At 35.8% G+C, this 17,875-nt stretch overlaps 1 protein-coding gene across 5 annotated transcripts in view; it reads left to right on the forward strand.

The window, feature by feature from the left end:
* The window catches only part of LOC131078974 (protein GET4), a 237,742-nt gene that overhangs the window by 66,704 nt on the left and 153,163 nt on the right, over positions 1-17,875 (forward strand). For all 5 annotated transcript variants that reach the window (XM_058016845.2, XM_058016857.2, XM_058016850.2 and 2 more), the window contains one exon: positions 3,939-4,089. In XM_058016845.2, coding sequence (XP_057872828.2) covers positions 3,939-4,089 — 151 coding nt within the window. The remainder of the gene's footprint in view (positions 1-3,938; positions 4,090-17,875) is intronic.

The following is a 17,875-nucleotide window of genomic DNA, read 5'->3' on the forward strand; positions in this document are numbered from 1 at the left end:
AATCTTGTGATGACAGGATATCACCTAAGCATGTGATATCAGTATTGCCTAAACACACAATACTTAAGGATAATCATATGAGAGATTAAATTCTCATCTTATCCAAGTTGTAATATGTGCACTAACACCTTATACAAGTGTTTACCACAACACAATCATGGCACATACATGACACACCAGAGATCCAACATGATAACTGGTTTGGACATCATAAGATTGTCACCTTATAATGTCTACATACAAGTCTTCATTATCTTGAGAGATCGTCACCTCTTAGATATGAACCCAGGGGATAAAATCCAAAATGTCCTATCATGACAAAGAAGTTTACACATTAAACATCTTATTGATATGCAAATACAAATTTACAAAGTAAATTACCTTTCTATCATACCTAAACCTTTTCTGAAGTGATCAACCTTCACTCTGGAAAGAGGTTGGTCAGAATATCTGCAGTTTGATCTCCTGTACAAACATATTCTAATTGGATCACATTCCTGTCTACCATATTTCGCACATAGTGGTATGAAATCTCAATATGCTTGGATCTGTCATGGAACACTGGATTTATTGAAAGTTTTATGCAGCTTTGATTGTCACAATGTATAACAGTGGGTTTCATAGGCTCTCCAAACAACCCCACAAGCAGCTTCCTAAGCCATACTGCTTTTCAGGCAGCCATAGAAGCTGCAATGTATTTGGCCTCGGTGGAGCTTTGAGCTACAAAAGATGTAATGTCCCTACTAGTTAGAGTTCACTGTCCTGCAAAACAAATTGTTAGAATACTACATATATATATATATATATATATATATATATATATATATATATATATATATATATATATATATATATATATATATATATATATATATATATATATAATTTAACTTGCAATCTAACTTTAAAATACTTAATTACATAAACACAATTCTCATCAATTAAAAAGGATACGAATGCCATACGAAGATATGTCCTTAGGCGACCGTGAGGCTCGCCTTCTTGGAACCCATCTTGGTTCCAAGCCCTCCAGGAAGTTGAAGGTGAATTCGACTCCTGTCTTGAATGTAATTTCTTACATCCAAGCCCTCCAAGAAATCGAAGGTTAATTCGATTCCTGTCTTAGGTGTAATTTCTTACACCCAAGCCATCCAAGGAGGACCCTATGTCCATTCCTTGCCTTGGGTGATGCACCTCATCACCCAAGTCCTCAGAGGGGACCGGCCAGATCCGTCTCTTCTTGGTTGAACTTAGTCAACCAAGCCATACATATGCATATAGGTATTCAGTATATATACTGCCCTAGGGATTATCATAATCCCTCCCTTAGACTAAGGGAGTTACCTCCCTATAGCCTCCAACATGTGATTACATTTATAATACATTTTTGCCTTTTATTGCTATTTTCCCATTCCATAATCCATATGTAAAAATTCCTGATTTAACATGTATTCTCTACATATATTCCTTAAAATGTTCATTAACCAATATTCACATTTAGTTCTTAACATATATTCCTACTAGGTATTGATATATATTCATTAACGTATGTTAGTACAAATTCATTAACATACGGTTTATACTTGTTCCTTAGTATCTGAAAACCATTCAGTAATGTGTTCATTAAAGTATTCATTATCATAAATATTACATATACATTAATTACATTTATTAACATTAACTTCCTTCATTACCTAACTATTAGAATAGTCATTCATTAATGTATATATTATAATATTAATTATTTATATCCATTAATACACACAGAAGTAAGCATTACATATAACAATATTTGTTCCTTACTTACTTGTTTGCAGCAGTCGTGTCAGATCTTTGCTTGCTCTGATCGTGATTCACTTCTCCTATTCCGTTGCCCTTCCTCTCCCTTATCGTTGGCTGCTGCTGCTCCCTTTATATCCCGTGAAGGGTTGTACCCCTCCACGGGTCCCCTTCCGCATGAAGGGGTGCGGCTATTACCATCGCACCACTTCGTGCGGGGTAATTGGGGGGCTAGTTAGTGTAGTGTGTTATGTTTGCATAGGGGTCATATTGCTTTTTAAAAAAATTAAGTATTAAATAATGCTTTTCATTATTATTATATATCTTTTAAATATATTAAATATTAAATATCATTTCATTTAAATATATTAAATATTAAATATATTTCCTTTATTTTTCATAGATTACTTATATTATTATTTTAATCATTTATTTACAATAACCCTATTTAATTAATCCATATATTAATATTATTAAGTAACTTTACATCTGGTGATACCGTAGGGGTTATCACAGAAGACTGCTTCCTGCTGATCCAAGATATCATAGCTGAACCTAGACTGAAGCAATACCCTGAAGTGCTTTTCCTGTCAATCACACCTCCAGCCCAATCTGAATCTGTAAATCCATGTAGGTCTATATCAACTTTCTCATATTTGAGACCAAGGTTTACGGTACCTTGTAGGTATCTCATAATGTGTTTTACTGCAACCAGGGGTATCTCCTTAGGTACACACATAAACTGACTTAGAGCATTAACTGCATAACAAATATCTGGCCTTGTATTTACCAGGTACATTAGGGATCCAATCATATGTCTGTATTGAGTAGGGTCTGTGGGTTGTGATTCTGCTTCTGCTTCTTTAAGTTTATGTTAATTGGTTTCCATAGGAGAGGTCATAGGCCTACAGTTTAGCATTCCAAATCTCTTCAGAATATGCAAGGTATACTTTCCTTGGTTGAGTATAATGTTGTCAGAATTTTGCCATACTTCCAATCCTAGGAAGTAATGAAGGAGTCCCAAGTCCTGTATATCAAATTCTTTGGATAGATCTTTCTTGCATTGATCTATAAGGTGATCATTTCCTGTGATTAATAAGTCATCAACATATAAAATCAATATTAGCATATCACCTTTATTTCTTTTGTAGTAGAGATTAGGATCTGCATCATTCTTAGAGAAGCCTAGTCCTGAGAGATAGGTGTCTATTCTTTCATACCAGGCCTTGGGAGCCTGTTTAAACCCATAGAGAGCTTTCTTGAGTCTACACATGAGACCCAACATCATAAATTTCAAACCTTTCAGGTTGCTCTAGGTAGACTTCTTCTGAGATCTCACCATTTAGAAATGCTGTCTTCACATCCATCTGGTGTACCATCCACCCCTTTGCTGCTGTAATGGCTAATACAACTTTTACTGATGTATACCTGGCAACAGGTGCAAAAGTTTGTTCATAATCTATTCCTTCCCGTTGTGAGAACCCTCTAGCTACAAATCTGGCCTTGTGTTTTTCGATACTGCCGTCTACAACATGTTTGATCTTGAAAAGCCATTTAGATGAGACAACAGATTTCTTAGTTGGCCTAGGAACAATCTCCCAAACATCATTTTTCATAATGGACTGATAAATGATGAAAACATCAAGCACAACTTCTTGTTATGTACTTTCTTTAAAAGGTTTTGACAAGCTTCTTTGTTTGTGAGCTAAGATTATCTGCTTGTTGAAAGGAATCTAGATGGGATACCGATAATTTTTTAACTAAAGCTTAGAACTTGGATTGATTCTTGAAAAGAATTGAAGCCTTTTTTACAGAATAAGTGTGTACATAAAAGTTCCTTGGAATCATTGTAATTGTATTTGAAGATAATTATTTTTGAGTTCAATGATGTGGCATTAGAAGTTTACCATCATGGATTGATATGCATTACTTGATGGGGATTATTAGTATGATATCCTCTTTTGATTTTGGTAGTGTTGCTTTACACTTGAAACGGGATGAGGGGTAAAGGTTTTTGTGCTGGATTTGTTTCTTACAGTTATCTATTTTATTTAATTTATAGTAGTAATATGATTAAGTTTCTATTTTGGTTTATATTTTGTTGCATGGAAAGTGCTAATGATATTTAGGGCTTATTGTTCATCACATTTGCACTATAGATCGGATTGGGACCATTTTCTCCGAGTTCCCACAACTGGCTGTACCACATAAACTGTTGGAGGAGGATGACTTGCGAAAGTTGTCTGAGATTTTGGTAGCCGCAAAAGCTCGTGTGGATGGATGCAGTTCATTCTTAAAAGCAGCAATCAAGTGAGTTTCTTGCAAAACCTGTCACTCCTACCTTTGCTTTTGAATCATTGGGTTGTATTAAGAAACACGAATCTGAAAATGCAAACTGTGTTGTCTTAACCGGTGATGATGCTTTGAGATGATCCAACTTCATATGGACATTCTTAGCATGATTGTGAATTGTAGGTTATTGCTTTCAAGCATAGTTGCCTAGACATTCAAGTTTAGGGAAGTACCCTATCACTGTGCTCACATCTTCTGCTGACTGCTCATATTTAATATACCTGTTGCCTTATTGAATTTACTTCCTTATCGTGATTTGACATGGTACTCCCTATACCTTTATCTGTACCTCTTCATGTCCATGTTTTTGTTTGCAAAAAGAAGTGTTCACTGATTAAAAAATTTCAAAGACCTGGTTTAGTAGAAGCCAACTCATTTCCTATGGTTCAAATATGAAAACTAATTTGTTTACTATCTGTTTTTGAATCCCATATTATACGGTACAAGTTGTTCAATATATGTTACGGAATTATTTTTATTACAATGAATCTGCAAATCCAATTCTAGATGGCTTTGCATTTAATGCACTGCTAAACAGTGTGAATAGAATATAATTCTTTGTGCATAATGGGATTGAAGCCTGTTTGGAAATTTAGGGGTTAATGCCTAGGCTGTGGTAGAATCTTCCACAGCCTTTAAAATATATTATACATTAATAAGGAGTACTCGACATCCTAGAGTTTTCTTGAGTTGGTTAATTATTTCCTTCTGTTTGTTAAGGAAGCAATGTACAATTATTAAAACTTATTGTTTTGAGCTTTGGGAATGGATTGACAAACTCATTGCAGAAAGCAGAAGACAGAGCTTTTAAGGTGTCCACCAATTATCAAGCAATTTCTTGGTGGTTGCAGCTTGTCAACTGTTCTGTGTTTCCTTTTTGTAGTACCTTAGAGCTTTAGGTTTCTTAACCATTTTAGATTTGAAAAAAAAGGTATCTTCTATGTTTACCTTTGTGGTGCGGCAAAACTGTGTTTTTCTTGTTGTTTATCGTTTGATGCCAAGAGCCATGAGGGTCTATTATAAGGAGTTATTCATTTTTGAGCTCTATTAATAGACATTATAATTTAATTGGGATGTAATAATATCCTGGAAAGTACTGATGCCTATGCAATTCCATGGTGGTATAATAACAAATTGCTTCTCTTAACAGTATGAACATTTTATATCTCACTTCTTTTTTTAATAATCACCCTGTTTTTATGAAAATTTTAATTGAAATAAACTGCAATGCAATGTCCTTATCACTTTCTGATCACCCAGTTCCCAAGATGCACAAGGTGAGAGCATACATTGTATAGGGCAATAACATTTAGAATGCAGCAAGTTGAAAGAAAACACATTTGCCAAAACTTCACTTCTTTAGTGGAGTGTGCAATGCCAGAACTTCACTTCTTCAGTGGAGTGTGCTATGCAAGAGCTGAAAGGAAAACACTTAAACTTATTCAGTGGAGTGTGCAATTACAATGAGCGCATACACTTCTTATTTATTCAACAGGATGTGCAATTACAGAACACAATGAATTCCACTTTTTCAGTAGTGAGTGCAATTACAACAGGCATAGCTACTTCCACTTCCTCAGTGGTGAGTGCATTCACAGTAGTCACAGCCACTTCCACTTTTTCAATGCTGAGTGCAGTTATAACAAGATGCAAAGTTGAGACCATTGTAAGCACTAGCATCTAGGGTATTACAAGGTTAGATCAAATGCATTATAGACACAATAAATAAAGACTGCTGCAACAATGTAGAAGTGAACCAAATTGCATAGGTAAAGAAATATTTAAATACCCAACATGAAATATACGTCTCGAAGATGAAAAAAGGCAGATTTTAAGTTTGATGGTACTTCGTTTCTGCTATCTAACTATCATAAGAGAACTTTTGATTATTAAAATTTGATTCAGTCTAAAACATTATAAGATCCTCCGAAACGAGAATTTGCATTTTAACTACTGAAGATCTAAAACCTGTTAAGTTTTGATCAGATTTATGATAGGCAGGTAATTTTAATTTTATTTGTCTTGTAATCTTAATCTGATATAAATGGATGATATCAATCAAATTAGTAGAACAATTCGAACTGTGAGTATATATAATATATTCAATTTGCCTTTCACTATCTGCAATCTGCCTCAAATGAATACAGACACCCGTAATGAATTTGATCTGCTCCAGGTGAATATTAATCTGCTATAGATATCCTTCACCTGATGAACTATGCATGTTCATTCAACACCAAATAATGAGAGAATCAAACAGTTATATATATGGACCCCTATCTGAATGTATATGTATATGATCAGATGTTTATACTACATCCAATCTGCAGATAACTGCAGTATGCTATCTTTTTTTTGATTTTTGAACTACAGTAGTCATCTGTTATGTGTGTTATCTGATAATGAGCTGTACGTTCAATCGGATGCAATATAAGATTTGCTGATGTCTATCACGAATCTTATTGCCACGGTCTGCAATTCGTTTCTTTGTTCTATTTTATTCAAGCTTTGCACAGATTTTATTTTGCATGATATATTATATTCTCTTCGATTATGATTTCTATTGCTCTTTATATTAATGATGAGAGTCATATCTGCTCATGGAGACACGACTTCTCATATCGTACCCTTCCATAAGGGTAACGGGTTAAGACAATATCACTCATTCATTAAAACTACGATTAGTTAAGACAAGCGATCATTTATTATATTTGCTTGCTTAACAATATTCATTAGATTAATAATAACTTGTTTATCAATACTGACTCTAATTAATATTAATAGATATATATTAGAAATCAGCTAAGGCAAGAAGTATGATTAAATCTAAATGATCGAATTACCAAATATGCAAGGCCGATAGCTCATTCACATATTTGGTCTTAGTCGGTCAGAAGGATTACTACTGACGCTACATCACTAACAAAACCAATATGAAACATCCTGTAACTATATACATGAAATATAACTTAAAAGTATAAGGAATTCCTTATACTTAAATGTTAATTTGATGTACAACCTGCCAGTATGGTGTGACCCCTTAAAGGGAGCTATCCCCATCCTCACTTTACATACCCTCTTCACCATCTAGTACAACCAACCCACACAATGGTACAACCCGCTAAAATTTACACTTCACTCCCTGCAGCTTAGGTGGCAAGAACAGGTTTGTACATCTAGGGGGCAATTATGATTTTCAACAACATTTTAAACAAGATGAGAAAATTCTTGCTGTTATGGCCCATAAAGAAGTATGATTAGCATAGAGGATGGTACGGCTAGCCCTACAACTCCACTACTTCAAAAGTTCACTAAATAGGAAACTCACCAAAACAACATTGAACACTTTGGAAATGAACCCTTCAAAACACATCAAATGTACCTGTTATCAACAAGAAGATTGGAAACTCTACTTGTAGGTACCTTATTGGCTCCGGCATGGAACCATGAAGACCAGCTAAGGGAGTTTTCATGCATGAAACCAGTGTTTTGAAGAGGGTTTCTGTTGATGTAATTTAGATATATATATAGGTAACTTTTAAAATTATAATATAGTGCTTATTAATAAGGATGTCAACTGTTGTACATGCAAGGATATGATTGTTGTGTGTTATTTCAACAATATTGATTGCTTTTGTTTAACACATTAACCTTGCCTTCAATCCAAGTAAATGCAAATTATAAAACGTGATACACACAGTTTCTTATCTCTTCCATGGCTGTCACTTTTCAGATTGTCGATCTGCTGGTGTCACTTCTTATCACCATGGCTTTCATCGACATCAAGGTATATATAAAGCGATGGTGATCGACAAAGGAGTCACGACTCCTTATGGAACCGACACGATTCCTCAAGGAGTCGTGACTCCTAAGTGGAGTCACGTCGGCATCGACTAACTTAGCATAACCCATGATAATATCGTTGGTTTCTTAAGAATTATAATCAGTTAACCAAACGATAGTGATATGCTATCATTAGCAATGAATCCATAATATCAATTAATGAATTAATATAATTAATATTATGAATAATTAGTAACACAAGGTTGTTATTAATTATCCATAATATTGATTATAATATTAATCATAATATTAACCAATCAATACATAAATGATTACATAAATATATATCTATATGTGATCAGAATAATAAGGATAGATACAAGATTGATGTCTAAGGCCGTAAGGCTAATTAGACATTTGGTTTATCCGACCGACGCTATCTCTTTAAACAGTTTCATCCTCAAGAAAATTTGAGATGAAACAGGTTCTCTCAAATGCAGAAAAAAAATCATATCAAGTCTTACCTCAACAATGATCTCCCAGCTTCTTTTTATAACATTATAGTGGGAAAACTATGATACTAAAATAATAATCTGCTTTTTTCCTCCACAAATGTTTTTTCCAAATTTACTAATAATTAATTATGTGCATAGGCACCTTGTGCCTAGACACCCCTTGAGAGGCACAATTTAAAACCTTTTTTTAATAAATAATTATATTAAGATGCCTTTTTTAATATTTCTTCATTAGGACATCTTAAGTAAAATGATTTAATATTTAATAAATCCGATAAGTTGTGGAAAGCATCAAAATGAGACAAATATGAAACTCCATTCATACCAAAATGTCATTAAGGACTTAGTACATTGAATTATAGCAACTTGGCAATCGTCTAAAAGTGGCATGTTTCTCTAGGAAGTTTGGAGAACTCCCACAAGCCAGAATTGCATTCCAAAAGCATTAGGATGCTACCAAAGACCATCATAATTCATTGTCAAGAACCAAAACCAATGCTTGAGCAATCGTTATCTCTAAGAAATTGGAGTTCTCCCTTGCCAAACATTTTGCTTACTTTTGAAAACTTAGAAAATAGACTAATTGTTAAGAAACAAATTATGCTTAAAAAGGGGATATTACATCTTTCTCTGCCAATTTGTAAACACTAACGATGTTATTTGAAGGGGGATATTGTTGTAAGACCAATATTGCCACCATGATCACACCACTACCTCCATCAAAGATCCGAGTACCATGATTTAGTTCACTAGTAAGAGTAACCAACTACCCTTGCAACATCGTATAACATGCATTATGATTTGGGCAAAAAGTTCACAAGGCAACCAAGTGTATCGTTATTAGTCATTTTCAATGACCTTCAGAGGCCTCATCAATCATTGTTTTGCTGCATGATTTGTGAAAAAGTGACGAAATCATAGTTATAAGACTTGGGCTGAACGTAGACTTGGCAAACTAATTTTTTGACCTGTACTCTGTACCCAAACTGGGTGTAGACTTGACAAACACTTGGTAGAATGAAAAAAATTGAGATATAAAGGTTTTTAAGGATCTAAAATTTGTATCATGCACCCTTCAATAAATAAAATTTAAGACAATAAAATAATCAAATAGAAGCTACTTTGATTACATTCACAAGTATACATTGATAAATGAGTATTAAAGTTGACTTTGCCAAAGGTCATGAAGTCAAAACAGAGAACAAAGATCATATTTTTGGCACTAGTGTGAGGAGAATTAGTCATAGGTAGAAACACTGAAGTGAGGTCCGAATGGGCATGAATTTTTATGATGATACAATTTACGACATTATGTTTAGCCCCCACTTTAATAAGCATATGAACTTATGCTCATACTTGCTGTGACCTTTTCACACATCACCCCATTCCAAATGGGGACCCCCTATATTTTTGTGTTCTTGGTCTTTTGGTTGTTGAGTTTTTTGGTAGTCTGGCAATGATTTCCTCAAATATCTAGGTGTTTGGATGGGCTGTTATGGTTTATGGCAAGTCTGGAAGTGAGCATTGTCTATTTTAGGGTTTTTCGTCTTGCAAACTTAGAAAGGAAGTCAGTAATCTTGAGCATAGTGAAAATTGGCTAAGTGTAGACGAAAAAACCTTTCAAAGGGCCTTCTAGTGAAATTTTAGTGTTTTTCATAAACTTCCAATTTTTATTAAGTGTCACTATGGCCTCGATTTGCCTAATTTTGAGTTCGAACAAACGTACTATTTTTAGTAAGTTTCACCGTGTCTCCATTTGCCCTAATTTTATGTTTGGAAGAACTTACTATTTTTAGTAAGCCTATTTTGAGAAGGTGTATCCTTGGCAACAAGTGAGCACTGATTGTAGGAAGAACCAAGGCATCCAGTTCCAAATTTGGAAAACGAATGAAGCAAGGAGATGGTCGAATTTCGACTGTCAGAGAATTCTCCTTCAAAATCAAAGCACGCCAAAGAGCAATTCTCGAGCAGAAATCCCGAGAGGAGGATTCATCCTTTGTTCAAGATTCCTCCTTCAACCCTCAAGTGTTGGGCGCAAATCACATGACAAGGGGGAATCATTGTCTAACCAAAATAAATCCTCTAGGCCTCAAGTGCGCCAAAATACCTCCTTGGGTGCAAATCCCAAGGCAAGGAGGATTTGTCCTTGTGCTCAAAATTCCTCCTCCATGAAGTCTTGGACATGATGAAAAGTGGCAAGTGTTAGAAAGTTCCTCCACCTCTAGAATGTGCCCAATCTCAGGATGGCATGGAAATTTGAAATTTCACTATGTATGGGAAAATTCTATCCCCAAACTCTAAATGCGCCCCATCTCCAGAAAGGGAAGGAGTGAACAAATTTGGTTAAGAGTTGGAAGAAATCCTCCTTTCCCCTCCAAGTATGCCCAATTTTAGGAGGTTATTGAATTGTTGAAATTTGACGAAGGCGTTGGAAATTCTTCCCATCCCTTTGGAATGCGCCCAACCTCGTGAAATCATGGAAATGAACAAATTTGACGTTTTAAAGAATTCCTCCTACAAACCTCAAATGTGCCCAAGTGTCCAAGAAGGAAAGAAATGATGGAATTTGGCTAAGGCAATGAAAAATCTTCCAAGTTATCTCATATGCGCCCTAGCAAGAAGAATCCTTCATCGATTAGAATTGGTGCCCATGTTGGAAATGTTGTCATTGATGTCAAAGGAGTAAAGACAATGTTATGTTATGATCATCATTGGTGCCATGAGAAGACTCATCAAATAAGACATTCATACTGAAGAAGTCAGTTGGATTTAAAGACAAAAGTTTTGTGTAACAAAAAGTATTAGAAGATGGATGAATATATTGTTATTGGCAGGTTGGCAATTTGAGGCGATTAATCATATTGGAATTAAATACGTTTGATAATGTTTGAAGTATTGTCTTTTCAAAGTGAAGCAATATAATCTATGGCCAAAGACTTGGAAAGTGAAGAAGAAACCGAAATCATTGCAATCAAATATTTATAATGTTTTGACAATATAAAGATTGGTCTTGTTCATTATCGTCACACCTGATACTTGGTTCTTGATGGCAAGAACTATATTCTCCTCTAGTTTGTGAAGCTACAGAAATCTCATAGGAAACAAGTTCACTTGAAGTTAAAATACAATTTCAGGTATTCGGGTTGTGTGGAGGCAAAGATTATGACAGTTTCAACCATCGGATTAAAGACATGGCAAGTTCAAAAGACAGTGGCAGATATAATATTGAGTGCAGCGACTCATATGCTTAAGGATAATTTCCATTCAAGAAAGAAATAATTCTTTTCAACAAATGACAGCGGTTGATGTAAGAAACACAGCGATCTTTCAAAATTAAAGAGAACAACGATTAAATCAAACAATGTACAGCGATGGTTATTAGTAAGCCATAATCCATCTTATAGAACACAAGGCAACGATAAAGGAAGGTGTAAGTTAATACAGTACCATCGATCTAAAATGAATATGAACTCAGCAACTTCATTACCAAAGGATTTGCTTAGCATACAAAGGCAATATTTATATGATCAACGATTATATTCCAGCATGTTTGCAGTGGCTAATAAAGTCAACGCTTATGTGCTGTGTGATATTATTAGACAAGTTAAATACAGCGACTTGTATTAAGAAATATTTACATGAAATTGGTGGTCAAAGAAAATAATAAAGAATCATGATTAAGTAAAGACAGCGATGTTTAAGAGATACGATTCAAGGAATTATTTTGTCATCGAATATGGTAAGGGAGTGCATACAGCAACAATCAAGTTAGAAAAGATTTTGCACTATGGGTTGAGTCGATTTCCTCTGTGACAGCGGCAGTATCAGGCATAAATTATAATAAATTTGAGTTTACTGATTAAACAAAAACAATTGTTTATGAGGTTGACTTCTTATGGCAGCACTCCATTAAAATCAAATATTATTAAGGAAATATATGCAACAACTATAACATTAATTCAAAGTGTAATATTTCACATACAGCCGACTCAGTTATGAGACAAGTCAGACTTTAGTTATGATTAAGCAATGATATGATTGGGGTGTTAAGACAATTTAGCAACTGAAGGTTCAATTCAGATTGATGCATAGTGAATAGAGTAACTAAGATGGTGACTATTGAAATATATTTCAATCGCAGTGATCATCATGAAAGTGAAGTCAAGCAGTTCTATTACACAGCGTTTATATTTCAAAGGAGCAATTGAAGTGTAAGAAGTCTACAGCGATTCAATATGGAAGACTATGAATCAGAGTAAACTAATAGAGTGATTTATTATTGTGATGATCTGAATGCAGTGATTATAGACAGCAATTTTTAGAAGACTTATATTGGGACAGCATCTATACTTTTGAAAGGAAGTTTATCAAAATTAATTCATGGATAGCAATTTAGTAAGGAGAAGATTATTTAAAGACAATGTCAAACAAATAAGCATTAAATGTTTTGATCATGATTAATATTAAAGGCAGTAATTAAGATACTGAAATGATAATGATTAGTTTTATGAGAAGATGTGAGTTAGAAAAAGTATTATTTAAGAGTTCCACGATTTATTTCATAAATAAATGGGTGTGAGTCTATTGAAGAAGTAATTTTGTTATGACTCTCAAGAGCCATGATTCAAGGTGACATTAAATTAAATCGTATGGTAAAAGAAACTTTATAAAATAAAAGGTGTGAGTTTATAAAGCAGCAGGTACGATTTCCTATGAAGAGTTATAATCTGTTTAGGTGGTAACTTCTATGAAAGGAGGTATCTCTTAACTTGGTGAGATATGAAAATATTTGAAACTCAAATAGTGTGTGTTTATATGAATTAAGATAAGGAAGTGTGCAGAGTATGTATGCGTGGTGTGTGTATGTGTAAATAAATGAAAGGAAACATAGAAAGATTATTGCAGATTGGTGATGATTCATGTGGACAGATTACAAAGAGTAATCTAGCAGATCTATGAAGACTTCATGAACAGATTTGTGAAGATTCTATGAGCATATTTGTGAAGACATTAAGCGGCAGAGTTTAGCAGACTTATGATAGTTTTATGGCAGAATTATAGAAAAGAATAAGTGCATTTAAGAAAGATTTATATGTAGATGTATATGCAGATTTATGATCATGTTATAGAGGATTTGAGAGGAAGATTATAACATATTGAAGAAGAAAGTTCGCGGAAGAAAAAGTTGTCCATCATCCGTTGTTATAGCAACATTGTCAAGGTGGAATTTCAGATTTATGTGAAGTGGTTGGTGCTCACAAAATTCAGATTTGGGAGTTGGTGCTTCCAATGGTTTGGTGGTCACAAACAAACTTAGGGGTTGGTGCCTCAAGTATGTTGGTGCCTACGAATATTGTAAAACAAGATATTCATATAAAAGCATTGATTTGCCTTGGTTTTCTCTCGTAAGGGTTTCCACGTATATATCTTGTGTTCTACTTGTGTTCATATTAGTTAGATCACATATGAATCTTGGTATGCAATGAATATGTTAATGAGATAAGTTATATACTTGTGGTTGAAGTTGAAAAAGTTTAATTTGGTAATTTTTTTTGTTTTACTAATTCACCCCGTTCCCCTCCCCCCCCCTTCAGTATAACCGTGTCTCTTCAGCCCAAACATTCAAAAAATCCTTCTCCTTATCTCATGTGCGCCTATGATAGGAAGCGATGTGGAAGACAACTTTGAACGCCCAAAATTGAAAATTGCTCATTAATAAGGCTTGACTCAAGGCGTAATGGAAATTTCAATTTTGAAACCAAGTATGATGAGTAGGGTCCACCGAAACGAGCAGTCATCTCCCCCTCAACAATGGAATCACGAAATGTGTTTTGGAAGGAATTAATGAAGTTACTAAAATTATCCCAATGCCAACTTGGTAGCATAGTGGGCAAATTTGTTATTTAAAGAAGACACGAGAGTCTCATTTTCACATCACATTTTGGAGAGCACTAGCCAGAAGCAAGGTGTGCTAAGTGGCTGAAGGGTGCTCTCTTTTCATCCAGGAATTCTTGTTCTCCGAGGTTTTAATTTATTCCAAGTCTAGAATATGCAACGTAGAATTCTTCCCATGACGGATTTTAAATTTCCTTAGCATGAATTTAATGTGACTCATTTTGTGTTGCAGGAAGTTAGATGACGGAATCAAGTAAGGTGGCAAGCACATCCAGGCAGACTAAGGTAAAAAATGAACAAAAGGGACTTCTCCCGGAATCGAAGATCATTTCAAAGTGGAAGGAAGTCAATGACACCAACTTAGGAACGTTCAATTTGGAGGATTTCAGGAAGAGAATGTTTGGTCATGATTTACATCCTCCGCCAGCTGTAGCCAAGAAGATAGCTAGAAGTGGAATAGTGGTCGTAGTTGGTTTCCCTCTTGCCATCCTGTGCCCGAAGTTGATCATTTAATGTGCAAACTATTACAACTCCAAGCGAAGAGCAATTGTAGCCACTGATGGCAGACTCTTGGCGAATCTAACAGTTGAGGCAATTACTGAAGAATTTGGAATTCCCATGTATCATTCCATGGTGTACAAGACAAAGGAAAGGGCGGCAAAGGTCTACAATTCCGGAGTGGAAGGATGTGCGGGTATCATCAACCGCAAATGGATGCTAAAGCCAAAGCCTCATCATTCCAAAATGCATAAGGAGCTTACCAGGATGGACTTCAAGCAATAGTACAATGACCTCATGTTGATGATGACTCGAGTCATGGGATGCCCACAAGCATTCATCTTCGAGCCATGTATGTTCTACTTCATTGAGGAAATGATGGATAATAAAGACGATAGTTTGGGCAAGGATAATTAGTGACAACCTAGATGAACAACTGAAGAATTTGATGCATTCCCGGTCCTTTTACATGGGCTCATACATTGTTTGTATGCTAGCAAGGATGCCCAAATCTGCGGATTATTGAGCAAAGAACCCATGGGATGTGGTCCAGGACAATTCAAACTGCATGAGTGCTATCCTTGGTTGCATTTTTATAGAACCTTCAATTTCAATAGAGCCAACGACACCTTCACTATGCATATTATCTGGTCCTTATAGGGAGGTAGGCACACTAGGCTGCCACAAGAAGAAAAGAAATTGATAAAGAGGCAAAGGTTTTGATCCATATGACAAGATAAGAATGGTGGCCGGCAGATAACCACCGACCAATACTTAATCAAATTTTGCTTTGGTGAGCCATTTATAATATTATATTATAAAGTTACTTTTTCTAAAAAGTTAATAAAAAGTAACTTATAAGTTACTTTGTCTTGGAATAAGTAACTTTATATTAAAAGTTACATTGCACACTTCTGTAGGAGGCTTTAATAACTTAAAAAGTGGTTAATAATTCATCAGACCCTCCCGTTCAATCTGGCGCCACTTTAAGGGAGAGAAAGATTCCAAGGAATCTTCAAAAGATGCCTCAAGGGAGTTCAATTTAGGTTTGGAGAGATTAAAGAGCTTGTACGTATCATTTGGTAGAGATTGGAGATTGGAATTTTGAGAATTGTTTGCATTTGCAGGTCTGCAATGTTTATTGCAGGGTCTGAAATTGGGTTTGAGGATGAAAATCTTCAGACTTTGTGTGAGAGGACGAAATCCCCCTCACCTTTGTGCCATCATTTTAGCTTGGAATGTTCATATTTAGCTATTGTGGGAAGATTTTTCATAGTTTGTGGCAAATTGTGGTCTACCATTCTCTCTCCAGCCAAATCGTACGGTTATAACAAAAGCTTGCAGTCTTGCTGAGCTATCAACTCAACAACCTTGTGAAACATGGAAACAACCCCAAATTGTGGGACCTTGCGCGAGGGGGTTGAATCTCCGGAGAAGGACGACTTTCTTCTCAATCCAAGTTTGTAGGTGTTGAACCAACTCAACACTCCAAATCTTACTTCTAAACTTATCTTAAGAGCTTGTAGAGGAAACGGAAAGAGAGAAATGCTTAAAATGAAAGGTGATGCACCAAGATAAGAGATGTTTCTCTCCCCACCCGAAATAGCACAAAGAATCAACTGAAATACCCATGAGATGTACAAACTTCAATTGCTTGAATGACTTCAAGGCATGTATGGTGGTTAGAACTTGTTGAATGTCAAGAGGGGAGAAGGTTTCCCACAAGTCACGCCCAGAAACAGGTTAACACAGCATATATGTGAAAGAAATCCACAAACATACACTAACAATGAAGGTAAGAACACATACACAACATAGATAAGTTGAAGTAAGGCAAGAATGATGATTTCAACTCATTATAAGGCCAATGGCTAAACTTACATTTGCAGAAATGCAAGATAAATACGAGTCTTTAAGAGAAGTGAAAGGCCATAGAATAGCTCAAGCCAACAGGGAGAGAACCCTTTACAATGAGGCTTAACAACCTTTATATAAAAAATTGGTCGCAGAGGAGAGAGCATTGGTCAGGGAAGAGAAGCCTTGACCCTTGTGTGTCCAGGGAAATTTCAGTCAGGGAATGCAGGGAAGTGCATGCACCTAACATTGTGTACATGCAAGCATCTCGGCCATACCTTGACAACGCAATCCCAAGAAGAAAGGTACTTCTAGAAGGTGGATTGCCTGACATTCCAAAGTCAGAGCATGCAGGCATGACATAAGTAACCATAAATAAGCATGGCCTTGTACTTCACTTGATCGAAATCTTGCAAAAATCATTAAATGCGCCCGTGTAGCTCCACGAAAGGTGTACAAGTTGCAAGAGTTGGAGCATTAAGAGCTTTGAGTGTTGATCACACCATCAAGAAGTGTTGCAAGCCGGAAGGAAGTCGAAAGACTTCGGAAACATAGGTTCTCGATGTTTGGAAGAGGCAAGGACTTGGTGATTTCGGGATTCCGAAGCAGGGAAAGGCAAGGACTTGGCGATTTTTGAGATTTCTGGATTCCGAAGGAGGGAAAGGCAAGGACTTGGGGATATTGGGATTCCGAAGAAGGGAAGGACAAGGACTTGGCGATTTCGAGATTTCGAAATTCCGAAGGAGGGAAAGGCAAGGACTTTCCTTCTGACAAGAGAACACTTCACACTTCACGACTCCATTGTTTTCTCTTTGTTCAACTGGGGCAGCGCTGGTCCATAGAACATATCTTTGATCCATTCTCATTGATGGACCACAGGTGTCATAAAATGACAACATTTTCAGCGACCTCTGCGGGATGCTTACCTGCTAAGCATGGAATCTAGAAGCCTTGAGCATCCATTGGGCATTGAGTCACTGAAATGACCCAAAACATGTGTGCGCCATCACTTGGAGGGAAACTGGAAACTAGAGCACACACCCTCTTAAGGAGAATGCGGCAGGTGCAAAAGCACTTATGAAAGCAAAGCAACTTCTAATCTAATATTTACATAGTCATCAACACCCTCTTTAGAAACAGGGCTTGAGATGAATCCCATTCATTAGGATTGGAAGAACTAGCCATGAAGCCTGGAGAGA

This window comes from Cryptomeria japonica, chromosome 8 (assembly GCF_030272615.1).
Source record: "Cryptomeria japonica chromosome 8, Sugi_1.0, whole genome shotgun sequence".
In the NCBI taxonomy this organism is placed as follows: domain Eukaryota; kingdom Viridiplantae; phylum Streptophyta; class Pinopsida; order Cupressales; family Cupressaceae; genus Cryptomeria; species Cryptomeria japonica.